The 17213-nt window shown below is 52.8% G+C and overlaps 6 protein-coding genes across 6 annotated transcripts; 3 read left to right on the top strand and 3 right to left on the bottom strand.

Moving 5' to 3' along the window:
• Positions 1-732: 732 nt before the first annotated feature.
• Positions 733-4150, top strand: J4E86_005949 (uncharacterized protein; the record flags this gene model as incomplete). The annotated part of the gene is made up of 3 exons (XM_051446480.1): positions 733-901; positions 971-2893; positions 2979-4150. The coding sequence occupies 3 exons, from the start codon at positions 733-735 to the stop codon at positions 4148-4150; spliced, it is 3264 nt and encodes a 1087-aa protein (XP_051302055.1).
• A 582-nt stretch (positions 4151-4732) lies between these two features.
• Positions 4733-6864, bottom strand: J4E86_005948 (uncharacterized protein; the record flags this gene model as incomplete). The annotated part of the gene is made up of 2 exons (XM_051446479.1): positions 4733-6751; positions 6799-6864. The coding sequence occupies 2 exons, from the start codon at positions 6862-6864 to the stop codon at positions 4733-4735; spliced, it is 2085 nt and encodes a 694-aa protein (XP_051302054.1).
• Positions 6865-9027: 2163 nt separating this feature from the next.
• J4E86_005947 (uncharacterized protein) lies at positions 9028-9556 on the bottom strand (the record flags this gene model as incomplete). Its single annotated transcript, XM_051446478.1, is given in 2 exon segments — positions 9028-9055; positions 9072-9556. The coding sequence occupies 2 exon segments, from the start codon at positions 9554-9556 to the stop codon at positions 9028-9030; spliced, it is 513 nt and encodes a 170-aa protein (XP_051302053.1).
• A 270-nt stretch (positions 9557-9826) lies between these two features.
• J4E86_005946 (uncharacterized protein) lies at positions 9827-10306 on the top strand (the record flags this gene model as incomplete). Its single annotated transcript, XM_051446477.1, has 2 exons — positions 9827-9866; positions 10035-10306. The coding sequence occupies 2 exons, from the start codon at positions 9827-9829 to the stop codon at positions 10304-10306; spliced, it is 312 nt and encodes a 103-aa protein (XP_051302052.1).
• A 1788-nt stretch (positions 10307-12094) lies between these two features.
• J4E86_005945 (uncharacterized protein) lies at positions 12095-13447 on the top strand (the record flags this gene model as incomplete). The annotated part of the gene is made up of 2 exons (XM_051446476.1): positions 12095-12220; positions 12269-13447. The coding sequence occupies 2 exons, from the start codon at positions 12095-12097 to the stop codon at positions 13445-13447; spliced, it is 1305 nt and encodes a 434-aa protein (XP_051302051.1).
• Positions 13448-13735: 288 nt separating this feature from the next.
• Positions 13736-15274, bottom strand: J4E86_005944 (uncharacterized protein; the record flags this gene model as incomplete). The annotated part of the gene is made up of 1 exon (XM_051446475.1): positions 13736-15274. The coding sequence occupies one exon, from the start codon at positions 15272-15274 to the stop codon at positions 13736-13738; it is 1539 nt and encodes a 512-aa protein (XP_051302050.1).
• Positions 15275-17213: the final 1939 nt, after the last annotated feature.

The following is a 17213-nucleotide window of genomic DNA, read 5'->3' as shown; positions in this document are numbered from 1 at the left end:
TTGACCGGTTGCATGACATAAGCCAAGTGCACGGACATAGATGGAGCGGGGGCCGACCCACTGGAACCCGTCGTTCGTCCTGACCCCCAAAAGCAACAGCTGCAGCCTTCAAACAACAGTATCAATGGATGGCAATTTCCGTGCGAATGCATCTGCAATTTTGTGGTGCCTACGACAATGTCGGACGCCGCAGCTGGAGACATTCCAGATCCTTTTGCGCCACAAACTCACGTACCACACTCAGCCTTGAGCCGAAACACGCTACATGGCAGCGGATATGATCCCACCTTATTCGACGAGTTTTTCGCGTCCCCAGCCTTCTGTGCATGGTCCTCAGGTAGTAGGTCATGGCAACTTCACTGCTATGGAGAGCCTGGGTGTGGCAAAGTAAGCTCTCAGGGATCTGACAGAGGACTTTGCTTACCGTGACAGACGACATTAGCTGCTTTCGCTGCCAATCGTCTGCCATCTGGCATTAACGGGACCAAAACTGCTGTCGCATCTGTATCCATTACTCAACATGTGTGGTCGACATCATTGGCGTTCATCGAGGATCTTTTTCAGTTCATATACTCAGAATTCGGCAATGAACCCAACGCGGAGTATGGAGCATATCAGCGCGCGTGTCGCTCCGGCGATCCTGGAACCAAGCGCATTAAGAAGCTGATCGGAGCTTTAAAGAGCTTTGCCTCCGGTGCTTGCAAGTTCCTCATCCTCGACGGATACGATCGCATGAACGAAGCATTACAGTCGATCGTCGATACACACTTATCCGCTCTGGAACCCAGCGGCTTCAAGGTGATGATCACGCGAAGGGTTCCAGCGTTCTCTATGTCCAACTGTCCATATTGCGACGAATGCAAGGAGGACTACCTGGAGCTCTGGTGGGAATGTTCACATTGTAAGGAGTTCGATCTGTGTTATGACTGCGAAAAGAAGAAACATCTGGAAGAACCTCACATATGCCCAGTGAATGGTTTCAAAGAACCCTATCAGCATGTCAGCCTTAAGTTGGGTCACTTCAACATGGAGCGCTTGCTCGAAGAAAGACTGAGCATGCACTATCGCGATATTCACTTCGAGAACATGATGCGCATTATCAAGTATATTGGTCCAAAAGCTGGTGGCAACATAACACTTGCGTTGTTATATCTGGAAGACATCTTTACCCGCGACCAGATCGCTACCTTCAGCATAGATCGAGTTGACGACAGGCTGCCCAGGGACGTCATTGCTTATTTTGACACCGAGATGAACTTCATCGAAAGCAAAATGGAACCCGAGCGCCTGCCTCCGATATATGCAATTGGTGCCGCTGCAGATCATTCGCATGGAATTTCTCTGGACGCACTAGAACAGTGTATACGCCTTGCCCAGATCACTTGTTCGAATTTAGATTATCCCAGGTCTGTTGAAGACGTCTTCACCGCAGCAAATGGATGGCTTACAGATCCACGCACTGGAGATCGAAAGGTGGATATATGCTGCAAACCCGCCTTCACTTTATACGTGAAAGAGAAGTACAATGATTCGCTAGAACGGGCGAGGCACCATGTCAAATCCACTGCAGAGAAAACGTCTGGTGCTACCACACTACATGAGTTCCGAGAGACATTCTCATCGGACGAGACACCTAATCTCTTAGGAAGCACATTCGACACATTAGCAAGTGATAGACCTCCCCCGACACCGCTCATGAGTCTCGAAGATGGCCTTCGTATCCGTGAGCTGGAAGGCAGCTTTGGCCAGGCATCATTTCTCAACAAGGGCGAAGGGCTAGTCCAATCGCCGCCTAGGATCAACAGCGCTGAATATGTACCGAAAGCGTCTCAGGGCATATCTCCGCGCCATAAGCCTGGAGGTAAAGTCACGCAACCAAAGCCAGCTCCAGCGCAGTCGCCAGTGAGACTGTGCGACTTTTGTGTCCGCAATGTATTAGAGTGCAATGCATCCTCTGGACAACATCGTCTCTCAATGGGTGGTGCAAAAGATTCTTTGTACCAATGCACAATTTGCAGTTCGCTCTACGCCAACATGGAGGACTTCGTATTGAACGCCGAAAACTGGCCATTGTATCACTGGACGCTCCGAGCACTACCACGCGGCAGAGAGTTAAAAGGATCGATGATGTTACGGTTTCGGTCTTCTCATCCGAAATTCACAACCAAGGTTTTCCGATTACTACCAGGAACCGATCTGCATGTGCCTATTCCTGAGGATTTACAGGGAACAACCGACCCAGAACGCAGTGGCGGGAATCAAATCAACAGATGGATGGACACTTGTATGCACGATCATCAAGACTGCAGCAAATCCTGGCACGACCAGCGATCCAAGCTCTCCTTCCTACCGACGCGACTTCTGGATGTTGACACTGGAGATGACAACGTTATCCGCTTGGTAGATACCAAAACAACGAAAGTCAAGGGCCCTTACTGCACGCTGAGCCACGCGTGGGGACCACGAGAGAAACCGTTCCTCACTACCACCGTGTGGAACATGGCGAAGCATCTAATCACAGGCATTACTCTGGACGAGCTTCCACGTAACTTCCAACACGCAATATATGTTACCCGCTTCTTGAAGGTGCGATACATCTGGATCGATAGTCTTGCGATCGTTCAGGAACCTTTTGGCGACTTTGCAAAAGAGGCCGATCTTATGCACAGGGTATATCGGTACTCGCATTGCAACATCGTTGCAGCGGACTCAAAGGATGCACACAGCGGTCTATTCAGGAGACGAAAGCCTCACGAAATTCTTCCGGTCGAATACAAAGGCACTAATGCACACCATAATCTGGGGGACCAGGCTTGGACGATTGTCCCGGCGGACTTTTGGGAGAAAGAACTTCTGAGCTCCGTCATATATGGTCGTGCATGGGTCTTCCAAGGTAAGCACAACCCATCTTCCCTTGATACCTACCTCACTGCTAGGCGATTAAAACTCACCGGATGCTAACTTCGGGTAATCAACAGAACGCATTCTCTCTCCCCGCATCCTCCACTTCACAAAACATCAGATCTTCTGGGACTGTGGTACACTCTCAGCCTGCGAGGTATTCCCAAAAGGCCTTCCCTTCCCTCTCGATTACAAAGCGAGCACGGATCGACATTGGCGCGGACGGCTAGCCAGAAGCACGGTCTCATCCAACGCGCTGATCGGCGTCAACGACAACGAAAGCTCCTACACTTTCTGGATGTCCGCAGTACAAAACTACACGGAATGCGAACTGACGAATCAAAGTGACAAGACGATCGCAATCTGGAGTATCGCAAAGTTGTTACGCGATTTCATGAACGAGCAATACGCTGTGGGTATGTGGTCTGAGGCGCTCGAGGAGCAATTGGCCTGGAGAGTGCGTGATACCAAATCATGTAAGAGGATGCCGGAGCTCGATGCCAACATTCCCAGCTGGTCATGGGCAAGTGTCAAAGGTTCTGTTATGCCTCAACACCGACTGGCCATACGGTCATACAAGATTACAGATCATGATGGAGCTGTCGTCAATTTTGCGGTCAAAAAAGAAACCAGACAAGGCGACAAGGAGCCAGTACTACAGAACAGAACATTGGCACTCAAGACGCATATCAACATTGGGCGACTGATAAAAGTGCAAGAAGACCAATACCGTCTCTATATCTTGAGCGAAACCTCTAGCGATGCTATTGAACTAGATGCCTTCCTCGACACTCCACCAGCGACTACTAGCACCACCTCAGCCAGCTATCCAATCGATCGATGCATTGATACGGAACGCTGCGCATTCATCATCCTCGCCGCATCCGCCACTCCAAACCCCACCAACACTCCCCACCTACCCCAACCTTCTTCCCCCAAAGCGCGCCAGACGTACTCCGGTGTAGGTCTTCTCCTCATCAAACACACTTCCTGGATCTCTGGGCAGGAACGGCTGTACCAAGAATACAAAAGCGCACTAGCAGGCGTAGAACCGTCTCGAGAACAACAATGGCGGCTGGACGCATTCGAGAAACTCATGTTGCAGCAGTCGGAGCGAGTCATGAAGATGGGAGGGAAGATTGAAAGCGCATATCGGCGGGTGGGAGCGCTGCAGTTCCGGGATATGGATGAGCGGGCTTTCAATGAGATGACGAATGATCAGCATCGGGAGGATATATGGTTGGAGTGAAGCGAAAATCTCGATATGAGTATGCACAAGTTTCCATTGCTTTCCACGAATTGCAAAAGAAGTGGGTATATAATACACGTATGCGCGCCTCTCCCAGCGCAGATAGTCCTCACTTTTGAGGGTGATGTAACCCAACCACGCTACCTATACATGTCTAAGCCAAAGCCTAGATCCCATCTCCTCATCCCCTCATCCATCACAAGAGTCAAGCCCATCCTCCACATAACCAGATAAATCATTCCACCAAGTTCATCCAACCAAGTCCTCCAGGTGAACGCGTAAAAACAAAGAAAGAGCGAACGGACGTCCGAGGCCAGCCATGCGGGTTGGGGGGTATCTCGAAACCAAGCTAAAGAGCGAAAGTAGAAAACAGAACAAAGGTCGTTAAACATTTCCCTCACTCACACACGTTGAAGTGGAGGAGAGAACGTCGTGCGTATGAATGTAAGAGTTGTAAGGAAAGAATGGGGTTTGGGCGGCCTCAGGCACAAAGATGACAGATGGAGAGTAGAAGTGAACGCCGTGAGATGCATGAATGCGGTGATTCCAAACGTTGTATGAGATAAAGTGAAATGAGGGAGATCAGTAGTTGTAGCTGTTGTCGTAGCCACGAGGCGCAGTAGGAGTGTAACTGCGTTGTTGCTGTTGCTGTTGGGGTCCAGAGACGGGTGTGTAGCTACGTTGGGGGCTGAGACCCTGAGGTGTGTAGCTACGGGCAGGAGGTCCCTGAGCCCAACCTGGTTGTTGAATCGGTGCTGTTGCACTTCGTTGTTGTTGTTGTTGAGGCGGCGCTGAGCCGTTCATCCCTCGGTTGGGGAAAGGTTGCGAGGCTTCGCGACGCTGGATTGCAGATTGCAGTGATGCTGGGACACCAGCTCGGGGTGGCGCGGTGCCAGATCGTGGAGGCGCGGTACCTGAACGTGGTTGCGATGGTAGACCCATGGGTTGTGATGGGGCGGGTGAGCCAGCTCTTAACAAGCTGAGCATTTGAGGTGGCTGGTAGTCGGGCTGTCCATTTGAGTCCGAGAAGTAGTGCTGCGAGATATCTTCTGTGGGGTTGACATCGACAGGTGACAGCTCATACTCCGGGCCCATCTGAGGACCCCGGCTGTCGTAGGGGCTGAACTCTTGGTACGGTCGGTTGGGGTGAGCTTGTTGTGGTGTATTCCGCGCATCGAGGGGAGTGATGAGTTGAGGATCGTTCTCGTATCGCCCGTTGTTGTAGCTTGTATCCACAGGGGGCATGGGCCCACGTGGTGGGAGTGGGGACGCTCTGCCCTGTGACATTGGTGTGAAAGGTCGGTCGGACTGGTAAGGCAGGTTGTCTTGCTGGCCAAAGTACCCAGTGCCGTTACGGTCTAGAGGTGGCATTTGTGGTGCAGGCGACGACCTGCCCATACCTCCTGCCTGGTTCAGCATTGGCGCGTTTGAAGCGAAGCTGGCAGTCGAGAAGTTTGTGAATTGTGCGTCCCTCTCTGGCATGCCAGGTCGCTCGTCTAGCGTGGGCAAAGACGGCTTGTTCATCAAGTTTCGGCCCGAGTTCATGGTGTTGAAGGTGTTCGAGGTGTTCGATCGCTCCGGGTTTGTTCTGTATGAAGGTGTGTTTGCGAGGGTATACGGGGGTAGCGTCGCGGTGGTCTGCATCGTATCGGATCGTTGCAGCGAGAAGACAGTCGATGTATCGTCATCGTCGCCTTCGAGCTTGGGTAGCGTAGGTCGGGACTTGGAAGCGTCAAATTCGCCCTTCTTGATGGCCCTCTCCTCCTCCCTCTTCAGCTGCTGGTTCTGCTTCTCGATGGCCTTCTTGATCTTCTTGCCCACAATACGCTCCAGACGGGTCTCGACCTTGCGTCGGCAGTAGTTGGTAAGACTGCCATCGGCCTTGGGGATGTAGTGCCAGAGGAAGAAGAGGTACAAGATACCAGCGATAATGAGACCCAGCGCAGCGATGACCCAGATAACGAGAGAGAACAACATGGTGAAGTAGATGACTGTTTCCTGCTTGTTGCCGGTCTCGACCATGAGCTTGATGTTCATGAAGAACTGCTCGAAGTTGGAGCGATCTTCTGACGCGTGCTCGCCGACGGGTATGAGCTGCGCTTGCATGACGGCGTATAAAGTCATGGCATTGAGGGCAATGCGAGGTCCCTGGGCGACAATGATGAGAAGAGCGCTCTTGAACTGGAAGTATACGAAGAGAGCGATGTAGTTGGCACCCTTCTTACTCTTGGTCAACTCTGCGAAGACCAAGAAGCGGCGCCAGCCCTGGCCAGTCTTTGTGATGCGCATACTCTGCAGTATAGCAGCCAATGGCTCGAGGTAGCATTCGGTGACACTTCCTGTCCGCATGACGCGCAGAGCCCGGATCCATCGGTATGCGAGAAAGACGTAGGAGACGATAATGGTGATGGCGAAGATCCATTTGGCAATGTCGAAAGGCACGGTAGGCTTGACCTGGCTAGTCCATTTGTCGAATGCGAGAAGGTTGACGGCGGTGAAGGCATCGGCGGCGTAGACGGCGCATGAGATGACGACGAGAATCCACAGCCAGGCGTAAGAGAAAGGCGCGAGGCAAGATGTAGACTTGAAGTCGGACAAGTTCTAAGGCAGTTAGCGATGCACTTCCATATTCGCGCTCAAGTGCTTACAATGTAAGTCCACTTCTGCTCCTCCGTCACCGTAGTTCCCTTTTCGCGGTCTCCGCAGCACCCCATGTTGGCGATTCGGTATTAGTCGGTATGTACGTATGTGTGTATGTAAGTATCCGCTCAGCGGTACGGTGGCCTGCAGTCCAGCTGTTCGTCTAAGGAGTGACTTGGTCGCTAGGACATGGGTTGGTTGTTGTAGCCAAAAGGAGGAGGCAATTTCGGTTGTAGAGTGAGTATTCGCGATATGGTGGTGACAGGCCGGCTGCTCACCACAAGCGAGCGAGGGAGAGAGCGACAGGGGCGGTAGTTTTGTTAAGCAGGCGGAGGATTGCGGCGGGTGGCCGGGGACGGAGGGCTTTCCAGAAAGGTGGGTGTTCGTATGCTATCGGAGTGCCGTGCGCATGACAAGAGACGTGTGCGCGTGGGTGGAGCGTTGCGTGTTTGAGATGCGCAAGGCTTGAACAGCGGTGACAGCGGAAGAGGCGTGTCCGATGGCTGCGTACGTATATGTATAGCGACAACAGTGGTATTGTTGTTACTCGGGCTATTGTTGCTGGCTTTGCGCCGTGGTGAATGCGACGGCTATAGTTGTGGTGAACGAGTGGGTACGGGCGTCAGGGAGCGGCAGGCGCGAGGGGGTATCCAGCGGCAGTCGCAAGGTGAACACAACACGAATGGAGTACAAGATGCTATGACGCGAGCAAGTGAGTGAATCGCAGCGCAGGCGTCTACGTTTGTCGATGGAGCACAAAACGGCCACGAGTGGTGTCGAGGGAGCGTCAACAGGTGATACTCGGTCGCGTTCGAGGGCAGCGGCTGGCGGAGGGTTGAGGCCTGCCTGCCATTGGCCGGCGCCACATCCGTCCTTGTTTGGCCCCATGCTTCACCTTGCCCAAGATAGCAGCCCGCTAGCCTGTTCCTCTCATCATGCGCCGCAATCGCCGTGGGGTAAATTGCGATTCCATCTAACAAAGACCCTATCACCGCTTTGGCCGCCTCTACTTCGCCATGTAGACAAGAGCCCCACTGCAAACTTGACCTCCAGAGAGGCTTCTCGCACCACCTGTGGCTGTGGCACAGGCGGTTGCAACAAAAGCGTATCATCCTGCCCTTCGGCGTGTTATGCCACACTCCCTGTCCGAGGCATGCATGCAAAGCTTCCAAAAGGGCGTTCGGCCTTGCCGGCAAGTTTCCACATAACGTCACGCGCAGAAGGACCGGTTACTTGGGAAGCATCGGGAACATCGGCTGCCTCAGCCTTGAAGCCTCAGCCATCTCGAAACGAAACACGCGTGATGCGCATCATTGGGCTTCCTGACCAGGCAGGCGCCTTCGTCATGTCTGCATTGACGTCGCCTTGCTGGGTACAGATCGACGGGCGATGGAGAGTGCCGATGCATCCGACTCCACTCGGCAATCGAACTCTCCTTCAACGTGTATGCGAGCCCAAAACAGGAAGTCAAAGGTTCATGCACAGACAACCAGTCAGCATTGATGTAATTGCTTACTCCCCTAGCTATCGGGAATAACGTCCCAGAGTATTGCCGGTTCAAACTGCCCTACCATCCTCCTTGTATCATCCTCGGGTTTTAGTACCACATACACCAGAGCCTTTGCCCCTTCTGCTTGATCATAAGATCCCAGCCGTAGCTTCTCAGCCCTCCAAGTAAAGTTGTCGACTAATGTGTCATCAACTTTGGCCCTACGCGGAAGTCCAGTGTGACATGCTGGACGCTTGGTACCCTTCAATAATGGAATGCACGAGAAAAAGGTCAGTATCTCGATATGTACCGCGTGGGTATTGGGGTGCATAAAACGATCGTGGAACAAATAATCTTCGCTCACTCCCAACGCATTCATCTTGATGGAAATTCGGTCTCGATAGACGTTGTGCAGGTGCTCTAGCATATTGGTGCAGTCCTTGACATTACGGATGGGGCCGTAGAGGAATATTGACAGTTGTTCAAGGTTTGGTAGACATTTATGGAAGACCTGACTTGTACTCTCTAATCTCTCGGTGTGGGTAGGGGACGGAACCATATCGAGCTCTGGTAGTGTAGCTCCATACCAGATGAACTTCCGTGTGCCGACGAAGTAATGTAAAGAGCGAACGAGAGCCATGTTGAACCGGGATCGTTCCCTACACAGTTCGACTAGCACGGTGGTATCGAGGCAGACAAACGTGTTTTCCTGATAAAGCATCGTCATCGTTTCCAGATATCTGATACGTCAGTCCGCGAGCTTCCGCAAGGTCGCTCTGTCTGATGACTTACGTGGTCGTGCAAGTTAGAGGCAAAGATATGGCGCCTGATTCCGCTTTCGACATGGCTATGCTAGTCATGATAGAGACAGTCGCATTGGCGACACTTGTGGTGCCATGGCTGTCGAAGACACTAGACGTGACTTTGCCCCGCTTTCGATAGAGTACGATGAACTGTCCAGTCATGGCATACTCCCAGATCATGATCCGGATCTCAGCTGGTAGACTGAGAAGACGGCAATTCTCCTGTGTGGGACGTTTGCGAGCGCGCAGCTCCAAAGGTTTGTACTTTCGCACCTTCTCAGCCTCTCTTTTCCGCCGTCTTTCTTCCATCATTTCGCCCAGCTCTTCACGGATTCTATTTGCGAGTCTAATTTTCTTGTCTAGAAAATCCCTAATGCCGTGTGTCCAGAGCGCAGCCCGTGACAGCGCGCCATGTTGTTGTTCTTCTCCCAGGCTTGGTACGATGGCCACGTCCGGCGCGTGGTGGGACTGCATGTTGATTAGTAGGCGCAGGCAGTGGTATCTAGATTGTACTTCGCATTGGAAATACTGTCCCGCTCCAGTGTTTTGGAGTGAGTAAGAGTCAGAAGCGACGATGTTGCAGAGTTCACACGTCCGCATGCGGCACGGTTGAGCCCTGAAGTCCTGCAGGCAGCAACATCTAACTCGCTGTGACTGGACAGCCCGCCAGCTGACCGCATTGCCACATTTTGGACGGCAGCTTCCAAATCGTGGCATGCACAACCGTCCCATCGCATCTTCATTATGCAGATTGTCAACATCAACAGTCGGCCGAGGAGGCTGGGTAAGGCAGCTCAATGGCGCAGAGGCGCCAAATTCTTCATCTGTCTTCCGTGGAATCTTACGGCTTGCCTTTGCATTCGCCTTTGGCCGAGCACCCCTCACAGTGTCACTCCGGAGAAAGTGACCCCAGAACCTCCATATATCCCGCTATTGCTGCGCGACGACTCAGCAAGCGCTCAGTCGCAGAGCAAGTTCTTGAGTCTGCCCGCTGAGCTACGTTCTATCATCTGGAAACATCTGTTAGGCGAAAAGCACATCGCATTGTATTACAAGAACGGTAGAATCGCCTTCGAGTTCCTGGAGGATGAGGGCCCTGATGAAGTAGCGAACATCGCACCAGCGGTCATCCAGGCAGTCCACACAAACTACGCTACAAACCTGCACGGCAAGCGCGAGAGAACCAACGTGTTGGCGGTGCTCCAGTCATGCCAGCTAGTGTAAGAGAGACATGCGCGTGCGACAATCCAGCCTTGCAACTAACAAAGCTCCATCTAGTTACCGAGAAACCATCGACGTGCTCTACGAATCGAACACTTTCGCGATGCTTCACAACACGGTTCTGATTGACTTCCGTCGGGCCGCCCTTGCATCGCACCTATCCCAAATTCGCTCGTTGCACATTCACTTCCAGTTCCGCGAGCTTGGCCAGCATAAACTCTTGTATGACGCGGCATACGGCTTACCATCTCCATGGAGCATTGAGACTTTCGACGCATCAGAGCCAAGCCCTAGTATCGCCAGAGCCCTCCAAAGTCTTCCGAACCTCGAACGCCTTTCCGTGTTCATCCAAGGTCCCTTGACGACAGAACTCACATACCAACGAATCCGTTGGTCATTGAGGTCCATCCGACATGATATGAAAAGTTTGAACTTTATGATAGTCAGGTTCCCAAGACCGTTGCACGATCACGGCTACCAGATGCGAACAACTCGGTGGCGCAATCAAGATCCCCGTGATCTGATAGAGGAAGTCCTGCGGTGGGAAGAAGAGCTGAACGGATTTCGCATCGTCCAGCCGTCTGTAGAACTCGCACAGGACGTGTATGATATGGCGGACTCGGATATCGAAAGCGAATGGCGCGTAGGAAATATATACATGGAGTGTAACAGTGATGAGAATGGATTTGCGACACGAAGCTATGCTGTGCTTCGACCAGAGAAAGAGACCGAGACGTACAGGCCTGATCTTGAAGCTCAACCCGATTGCTATCTCAAGTATCCGAGGGTTCCAGTTATCGAGCATGAGGATCCGGATGACTTGTATGGGTCGGGGTATCGAGCGCTCAATTGGCCCCCGAGACTGGATGGGCAAGCTTGATGGTGCGCGACGCGTGCGTTGGTTGGGTAGTGCTCAAAGCTGGATAGGCTATGTCACACATAGTGCTTGCACGCACCACGGAAAGCTTGACAATACGCCACGGTTGACGAAGCTTTACGCTCTGCGCTTGTCGCATATTTAGCAGGGTCAATACCAGCGTAAAAGACTTGGTATACTGAGTTGGGAAGTCGGTGAGACAGAATCGATTCCAGCACTAATGGCTTGGAGCGGTAGAGTTCGGCGGCGTGGCTTGGGCCGAGTTTGAGCCGCGTCGCAATGGCCAAGTAGCCGCCGGGTATATCACCATGCTTAGTAAGAAAATGCAAGAATGTCTTTCAAGCTTCTGAGGCATGCTGCGTGAAGCTCAGTAAGTAGCGAACAGGTACAAACGCTTAGGTATCCCGAAGTAGAGGCGAACAAGCTCCAGGCTATATAGCGTACAGCATGATGGATGCATGCAGATCATGAGAAGGATTGCTTATGTTACTCGGCTATCTCTGTCAGCACATGTCTAAGCTTCCCAGCAGACTCCTGACTGGCTCAACCACAGAACAGTAACCCATCGCTCAGGTACGCGCGCCCTCAACAACACACTCGACTACCCGACGCCTATCGGTGAATGCGACAACGTGCGTCTTACAAATCAGGACGCAGTGTAATGATGAGCTGCTAGTGACAAGCCATGCCGAACGAGGAAGGCGGGGCGCCAAAGATGCCCCACGGCTGGGGTTTAATGGTAGCAATGTCCAAACATGCACGTCATGCCGGTACTTTCGAGAAGAACGGCAGGAGCGTATAAAGATGCCATTGTCCACCCACCCTCCTCTCTCTATATTCATTGAGCTTCCGACTCTCGACACAGCACTCCTCACACTTCACACATCCAATTTTACATACCAACAACCGCCATAATGGGAATCGAGGCTGATACCGACAAGCCGCACTCGCATCATGCGATCGCAAAGGATATCCCCGAGGATAAGAATAGCGAACAAGTCCCTAAGCACGATGAGCTGAGGAACAAGGCCGCTCCTGGTGTATGCATACATCCAAGCCCCATACCTTTGCCTAGCTGACCCATCCAGATTCCCTACTTCACTCCCGCACAAGAGCCCGTCGCCGGAACAGCCCTTGGCATGCTCGACGGCAGCTCCAAGATCCCCAAGCTCTTCCAGCCCCTCAAGCTCCGAGGCATGACGATCCAGAACCGCCTCGCCCTCTCCCCTCTCTGCCAATACTCCGCCGAAGACGGTCACCAGACGAACTGGCACCTCACACACTTGGGCGGTATCATCCAGCGCGGTCCCGGTCTGACATTTGTCGAGGCCACCGCCGTACAAGCCGAAGGAAGAATCACACCCGAAGACTGCGGTCTCTGGAAAGATTCGCAAAAGGAGCCGCTGCGCAAGATCGTAGAATTCGCGCACTCTCAAGGCCAGAAAATCGGCATTCAACTCGCACACGCTGGCCGCAAAGCCAGCACCGTCGCCCCGTGGCTCAGCAAAGGCGACATCGCAACGAAGGAACTAAACGGCTGGCCCGACAACGTCTACGCGCCCTCCGCCATCGCCTTCAACGACAAGCACTGCACACCCAAGGAGATGACAAAACAAGACATCGAAGCCTTCAAGCAAGCCTTCGTCGACGCCGTCAAGCGCGCCGTAGACATCGGTTTCGACACCATCGAAATCCACAACGCACACGGCTACCTGCTGCACACCTTCCTCTCCCCCGCCTCCAACCACCGCACCGACGAATACGGCGGCTCCTTCGAGAACCGCACGCGCCTCACGCTTGAGCTCGTCGACTTGACCCGCAAGACTATTCCCAAGGATATGCCACTTGTTCTCCGCATCAGTGCAACAGACTGGCTCGACGAAGCCGGCATCGAGGGCTGGACCGTCGACCAGACCGTCAAACTCGCTGAGATACTCGCCGATCGCGGCGTAGACTTGCTCGACGTTTCATCCGGTGGTCTCCACGAGAAACAGCATATCCACGGTGGACCAGGTTACCAAGAGCCGTTCGCCAAGGCAGTCAAGGACAAGGTGGGAGACAAGATGGCGGTCGGCACCGTGGGCAGCATCACCGATGGCAAGCAAGCGAACGGGTATCTGGAGAACGATAACCTCGACGTCGCCTTCATCGGTCGCATGTTCCAGAAGAACCCTGGTTTCGTCTGGCAATGTGCTGATGATCTTGGTGTTGAGGGACGCTGGGCGAATCAGATTCGATGGGGTTTCGGAGGCCGTGGCAAGAAGTAAGTCTTGCCTCCATCGTGTTTCATTGGGGACGAAATGTGTTTGTGCAAGATGAAGGGTTTCTTTTACGTTGATGATGGATATATTTAGAGTATAGAATGAATCTAATAGATATTTAACTAGGGATCAAGTCGTTGACAAGAAGGCGTTTGCGAATGAAGCTGCTTTCCAGATGAACAAGAGCAAGTAAAGCGAAGCCATATTAAAGCCAACTAAGAAACAATATATACCCTTACCACCACATTATTTACAGAAAAACCGAAACCCACTCTATTACCACTACCTTACCCATCACTCATTCTCCTCCCTCCCAAAAACCCTCTTCCACAACAAAAACGCCTCAAGAGTCTGACTCGGATACCTCAACACCCCCCTCTCATTCTTCTCGTTCAGTCTAGCCAACTCCTCCACCTTGAACCTAACCTCCCTCCCCCCTTCAACCACCACACTCTCCTCCTCCATGTACGGATACACATCTGCCGAGGTCCCCGGTATGCGTCGATCGGCCGTCGCAGTCAGAATACCAACAAGCGTCTTGATACCCAGTAGCCCCTGCAGGTTGTCGCCGAGTTGGGGGAAGATGTTGTTCAGGGTAGCAGTGATGGAGCGGGAGGTCCGTTGAATAGCACTGAAGAGCACGCCGCCGGGGGCGTAGGCGAGGACGTCGCCGTAGATGTCGCCGCTTCCTGTGCTTGCACTCGGCGCTGCAGGCTCTTTTGGCAATGCTAACGAAGATTCGCCAAGCCGCGTGCTGAGAGTGGAGATGTGTTGCTCGATATTAGGCATTAACGGCGTTGCAGAGTCGTCGTCTACATCCCGTACTCCCTGTACTAACCACCGTAACACCGCGTCGCTGAGCACTTCATTCGGATAGATAGTCCGCGAGAGGAGATTCGGAAGCCAACCCAGCGCATCTTCGATCCAGTTCGCGGGGCTTTGCCGCACGAAGCGGAAAGTCATGCGCCCGACGTCGTAGTGGGTACCTGGGAACCAGCGTTGGTTTACCACCGCTCTGTCCTTCTCCTCTTCGTCGTCTTCATTGGGGTACACGAGGCACGGCTGGAAGATCCACAGACGGTCGTGCAGACAGGGCGCGTGGTACACGTGCTGTACAACGCTTGAAACAGTTTGATCGAAGAACTCGAACGGGGACCAGTCAAATCCTATTCCGGCATTCAGGCGCGGGATACCGAGCGCGCCGACTGTGTCTATGATACCCAGGAAGCGGATTGGGCGTTTAACCTGCCACACTCTATCACCCAAGCCTTTCCATCTCTGGCATTCTTCGCTCTTGGGGGCGTCGACAGGGAGGTTGCTGCGGTATGTGCGGAAGACTTCGTAGCAGAGGCGTTGGACTTCTGCGTCGGAGTATGACGGGAGCCGTTTTATGATGCCGCAGTTGTTTATCATGCCGGCGACGCAGCGAACGGTGAAGGCGCCGCGACTAAATCCAAACAACCAGATTTCATGGTCGGGTGTGTAGTTTTCGACGATGAAGCGGTACACGGCTATGCACTCGTCGCTGATGGTGGAGGCGGTTGCGCCGTCCCAGATATATTGCAGAAAAGTCTTGTTAAGACCTACGCCTTCCTGGTAGCCGGCGATGATGTCGGGGGTCGAGCTGCTGGTTGCTGTTTTGTGGGGTTTGATGTGGTGGACTTTTGCGGCTGTCTTGTCGTCGGTGGAGTATTGTACTTCGCCGACCATGTTGGCGAGTTGGCGGATGTTGCTTGGAGGCGCGTCTTCGACTTGGGTTTCGCGACCTACCCATGTTCCGTCGCAGAAGATGGCTAGGCGCTTACTTGGCCGCGTTGAAGTCGTGGAAGGCATGTTGAGAAGCTGGGAAAAGAAACTTGCGCGCAAGGCAGATCCAAAAGATTAACGATAGGTGAATTAGTAGACCAAAGAAGCGCGTAGAGACTTGAGAGAAACGACGCGGTCGCGTCTAGATAATTAGCAGTCCCCTCGTCTTACTTGCTTATCTCTAGGCGTTTGTAGGCTGAAGGAGAGTCGGTCAGAGGCTGAACTCGCCCAAGAACTCAGCTGTGGTTGCCTTCTTTATCGAGTCTTTGGCGGTCTGCGCACCAGGGCTGAGCGCGTGCCAACCTTGGAGTCCGTTCAGCCTTACGTCAGTGTCACAAGCACAACATCAACCGGCGCATGCGACAGCGGGAAGTTCCGAAACAATGAGATGAACGATGGAGGAACAGCTGATCAGTAAAAAAATGTGGCTTTGAATGTGGCTGAGAAGGATCGTGAGACAGATACCTAGGTATGCTGGATTGGTGTTCCTGGAAGGCTGCAGGACGGCAGGTGCCATGACGTCATGGCCAGAGTAGCAAAAGGACCTAAGCCGCCGCCTGTATTATTTACAAAGCCCATCCAGCCCTACAGCAGATAAAGAGTAACCGTCTAAAGTGGGCGACGGATCACAGAGAATGAACCCTAGAGGACTGGAAGCATGTCATCTGGGTTGATTAATGGTAAGTCTGCTAGATGCGTCTACACCTATTCTATCAGCTATTCTTGACATGCTCAGAACGAATAGAGTGCGCCTTTGACACGAAACACGGTCTGGTACTGGGTCGGACTGATTATTGAGATTGTACTTTGGTATATGGTATGATTGCGATAGTTATTCTTGACATGCCGTCCGCCCCCACATCATACAGTGGCGCTTTTTATCTGCGTAAACTGTCCAATCGGACTGTGCAAGACTCTACGCCTCAATGCAGTAACTCAATCGGATGACTTCTACAGCTGAATCCCGTAATTTGCTCGCGTACGTTACCTAGGTAGTCTTGGAAGCCGCATGCGCGACTTTGTTTACCCAAGGCTGAGCTGCATGCCGACTATATAATCACTGGATGCGTCTACGTCTGGCCCATCCGCCATTTTTGACATCATTTCGCCTCTTCCTCAGCCTTGCGAGGTTCGCGACTTTTCGAACTCATCATACCTCGCGACTACCCCCCCACTCTTCGAAGCACCTCCTCGTATCAAAAGGCTGCGTGACCTTTCTCTCGATATGACGTACCAGGACATAAGCATGGAAGGTCTTCTGGGCCGCGATCAAGCATGCACAATTCGCCGCGACGATCGAGGCGTATGGAACTCCTTCCAAGCATGGCTCTGGTTCCCACTTCATCTTGGTCTTTGCGCAGCCTTCCTTCTAGTCATGTTTACTTGGGTCGATGGGCGCGCCTTCATGATCGCATCGACATCGAGCTTCAGCCGTGATGGATCCGGACTCTACCAGGCAGAAGTCACTGCGCTGGTATCCGCAACACTCGTAATCATTCGACTCATAGCGGCGGTGGGCTCGGCTCTCATCACTTGGAGACTCGTCTTTGTCCTTCTTGAGAAGGCTGGCGTTACGCTGGTGGAGCTTTGCCGTATGGTGGACTCGAGGATACCAATCATGCCGCGTTGGTACTCGGCTCAGCAGATATTCTGGTGAGAGTGACTTGCACTAGTTGAGGCCGAGGCTGACTCCATGCGTACATCTTCTAGGTCCTGCTTTACGATCATAGTCATTGCCCTCATTTGGCCATCCTCTATCGCGGCACCCCTTGCAAACTCATCGATACAATGGATTCCTTCCACGCGGATGATACCTTCACAAGTCCAAAACCTCGCACCACCGCTCATCGAACCAAAGAATGATTGGCCAGCGTTGATGTACCCAGAAGTTATCCAAGAGATCGCCCTCAAGGCTGCTACAATGGGTATCAGAAGCCCAGATTTTGCAGGCGCTTTCAATCGTTCT

Source organism: Alternaria arbusti (assembly GCF_024043155.1).
Source record: "Alternaria arbusti strain BMP 1465 chromosome Unknown scaffold_7, whole genome shotgun sequence".
In the NCBI taxonomy this organism is placed as follows: Eukaryota; Fungi; Ascomycota; class Dothideomycetes; order Pleosporales; family Pleosporaceae; genus Alternaria; species Alternaria arbusti.
The sequence above is the reverse complement of the archived record's forward strand: the minus strand, read 5'-3'. Positions and strand labels throughout refer to the sequence as shown.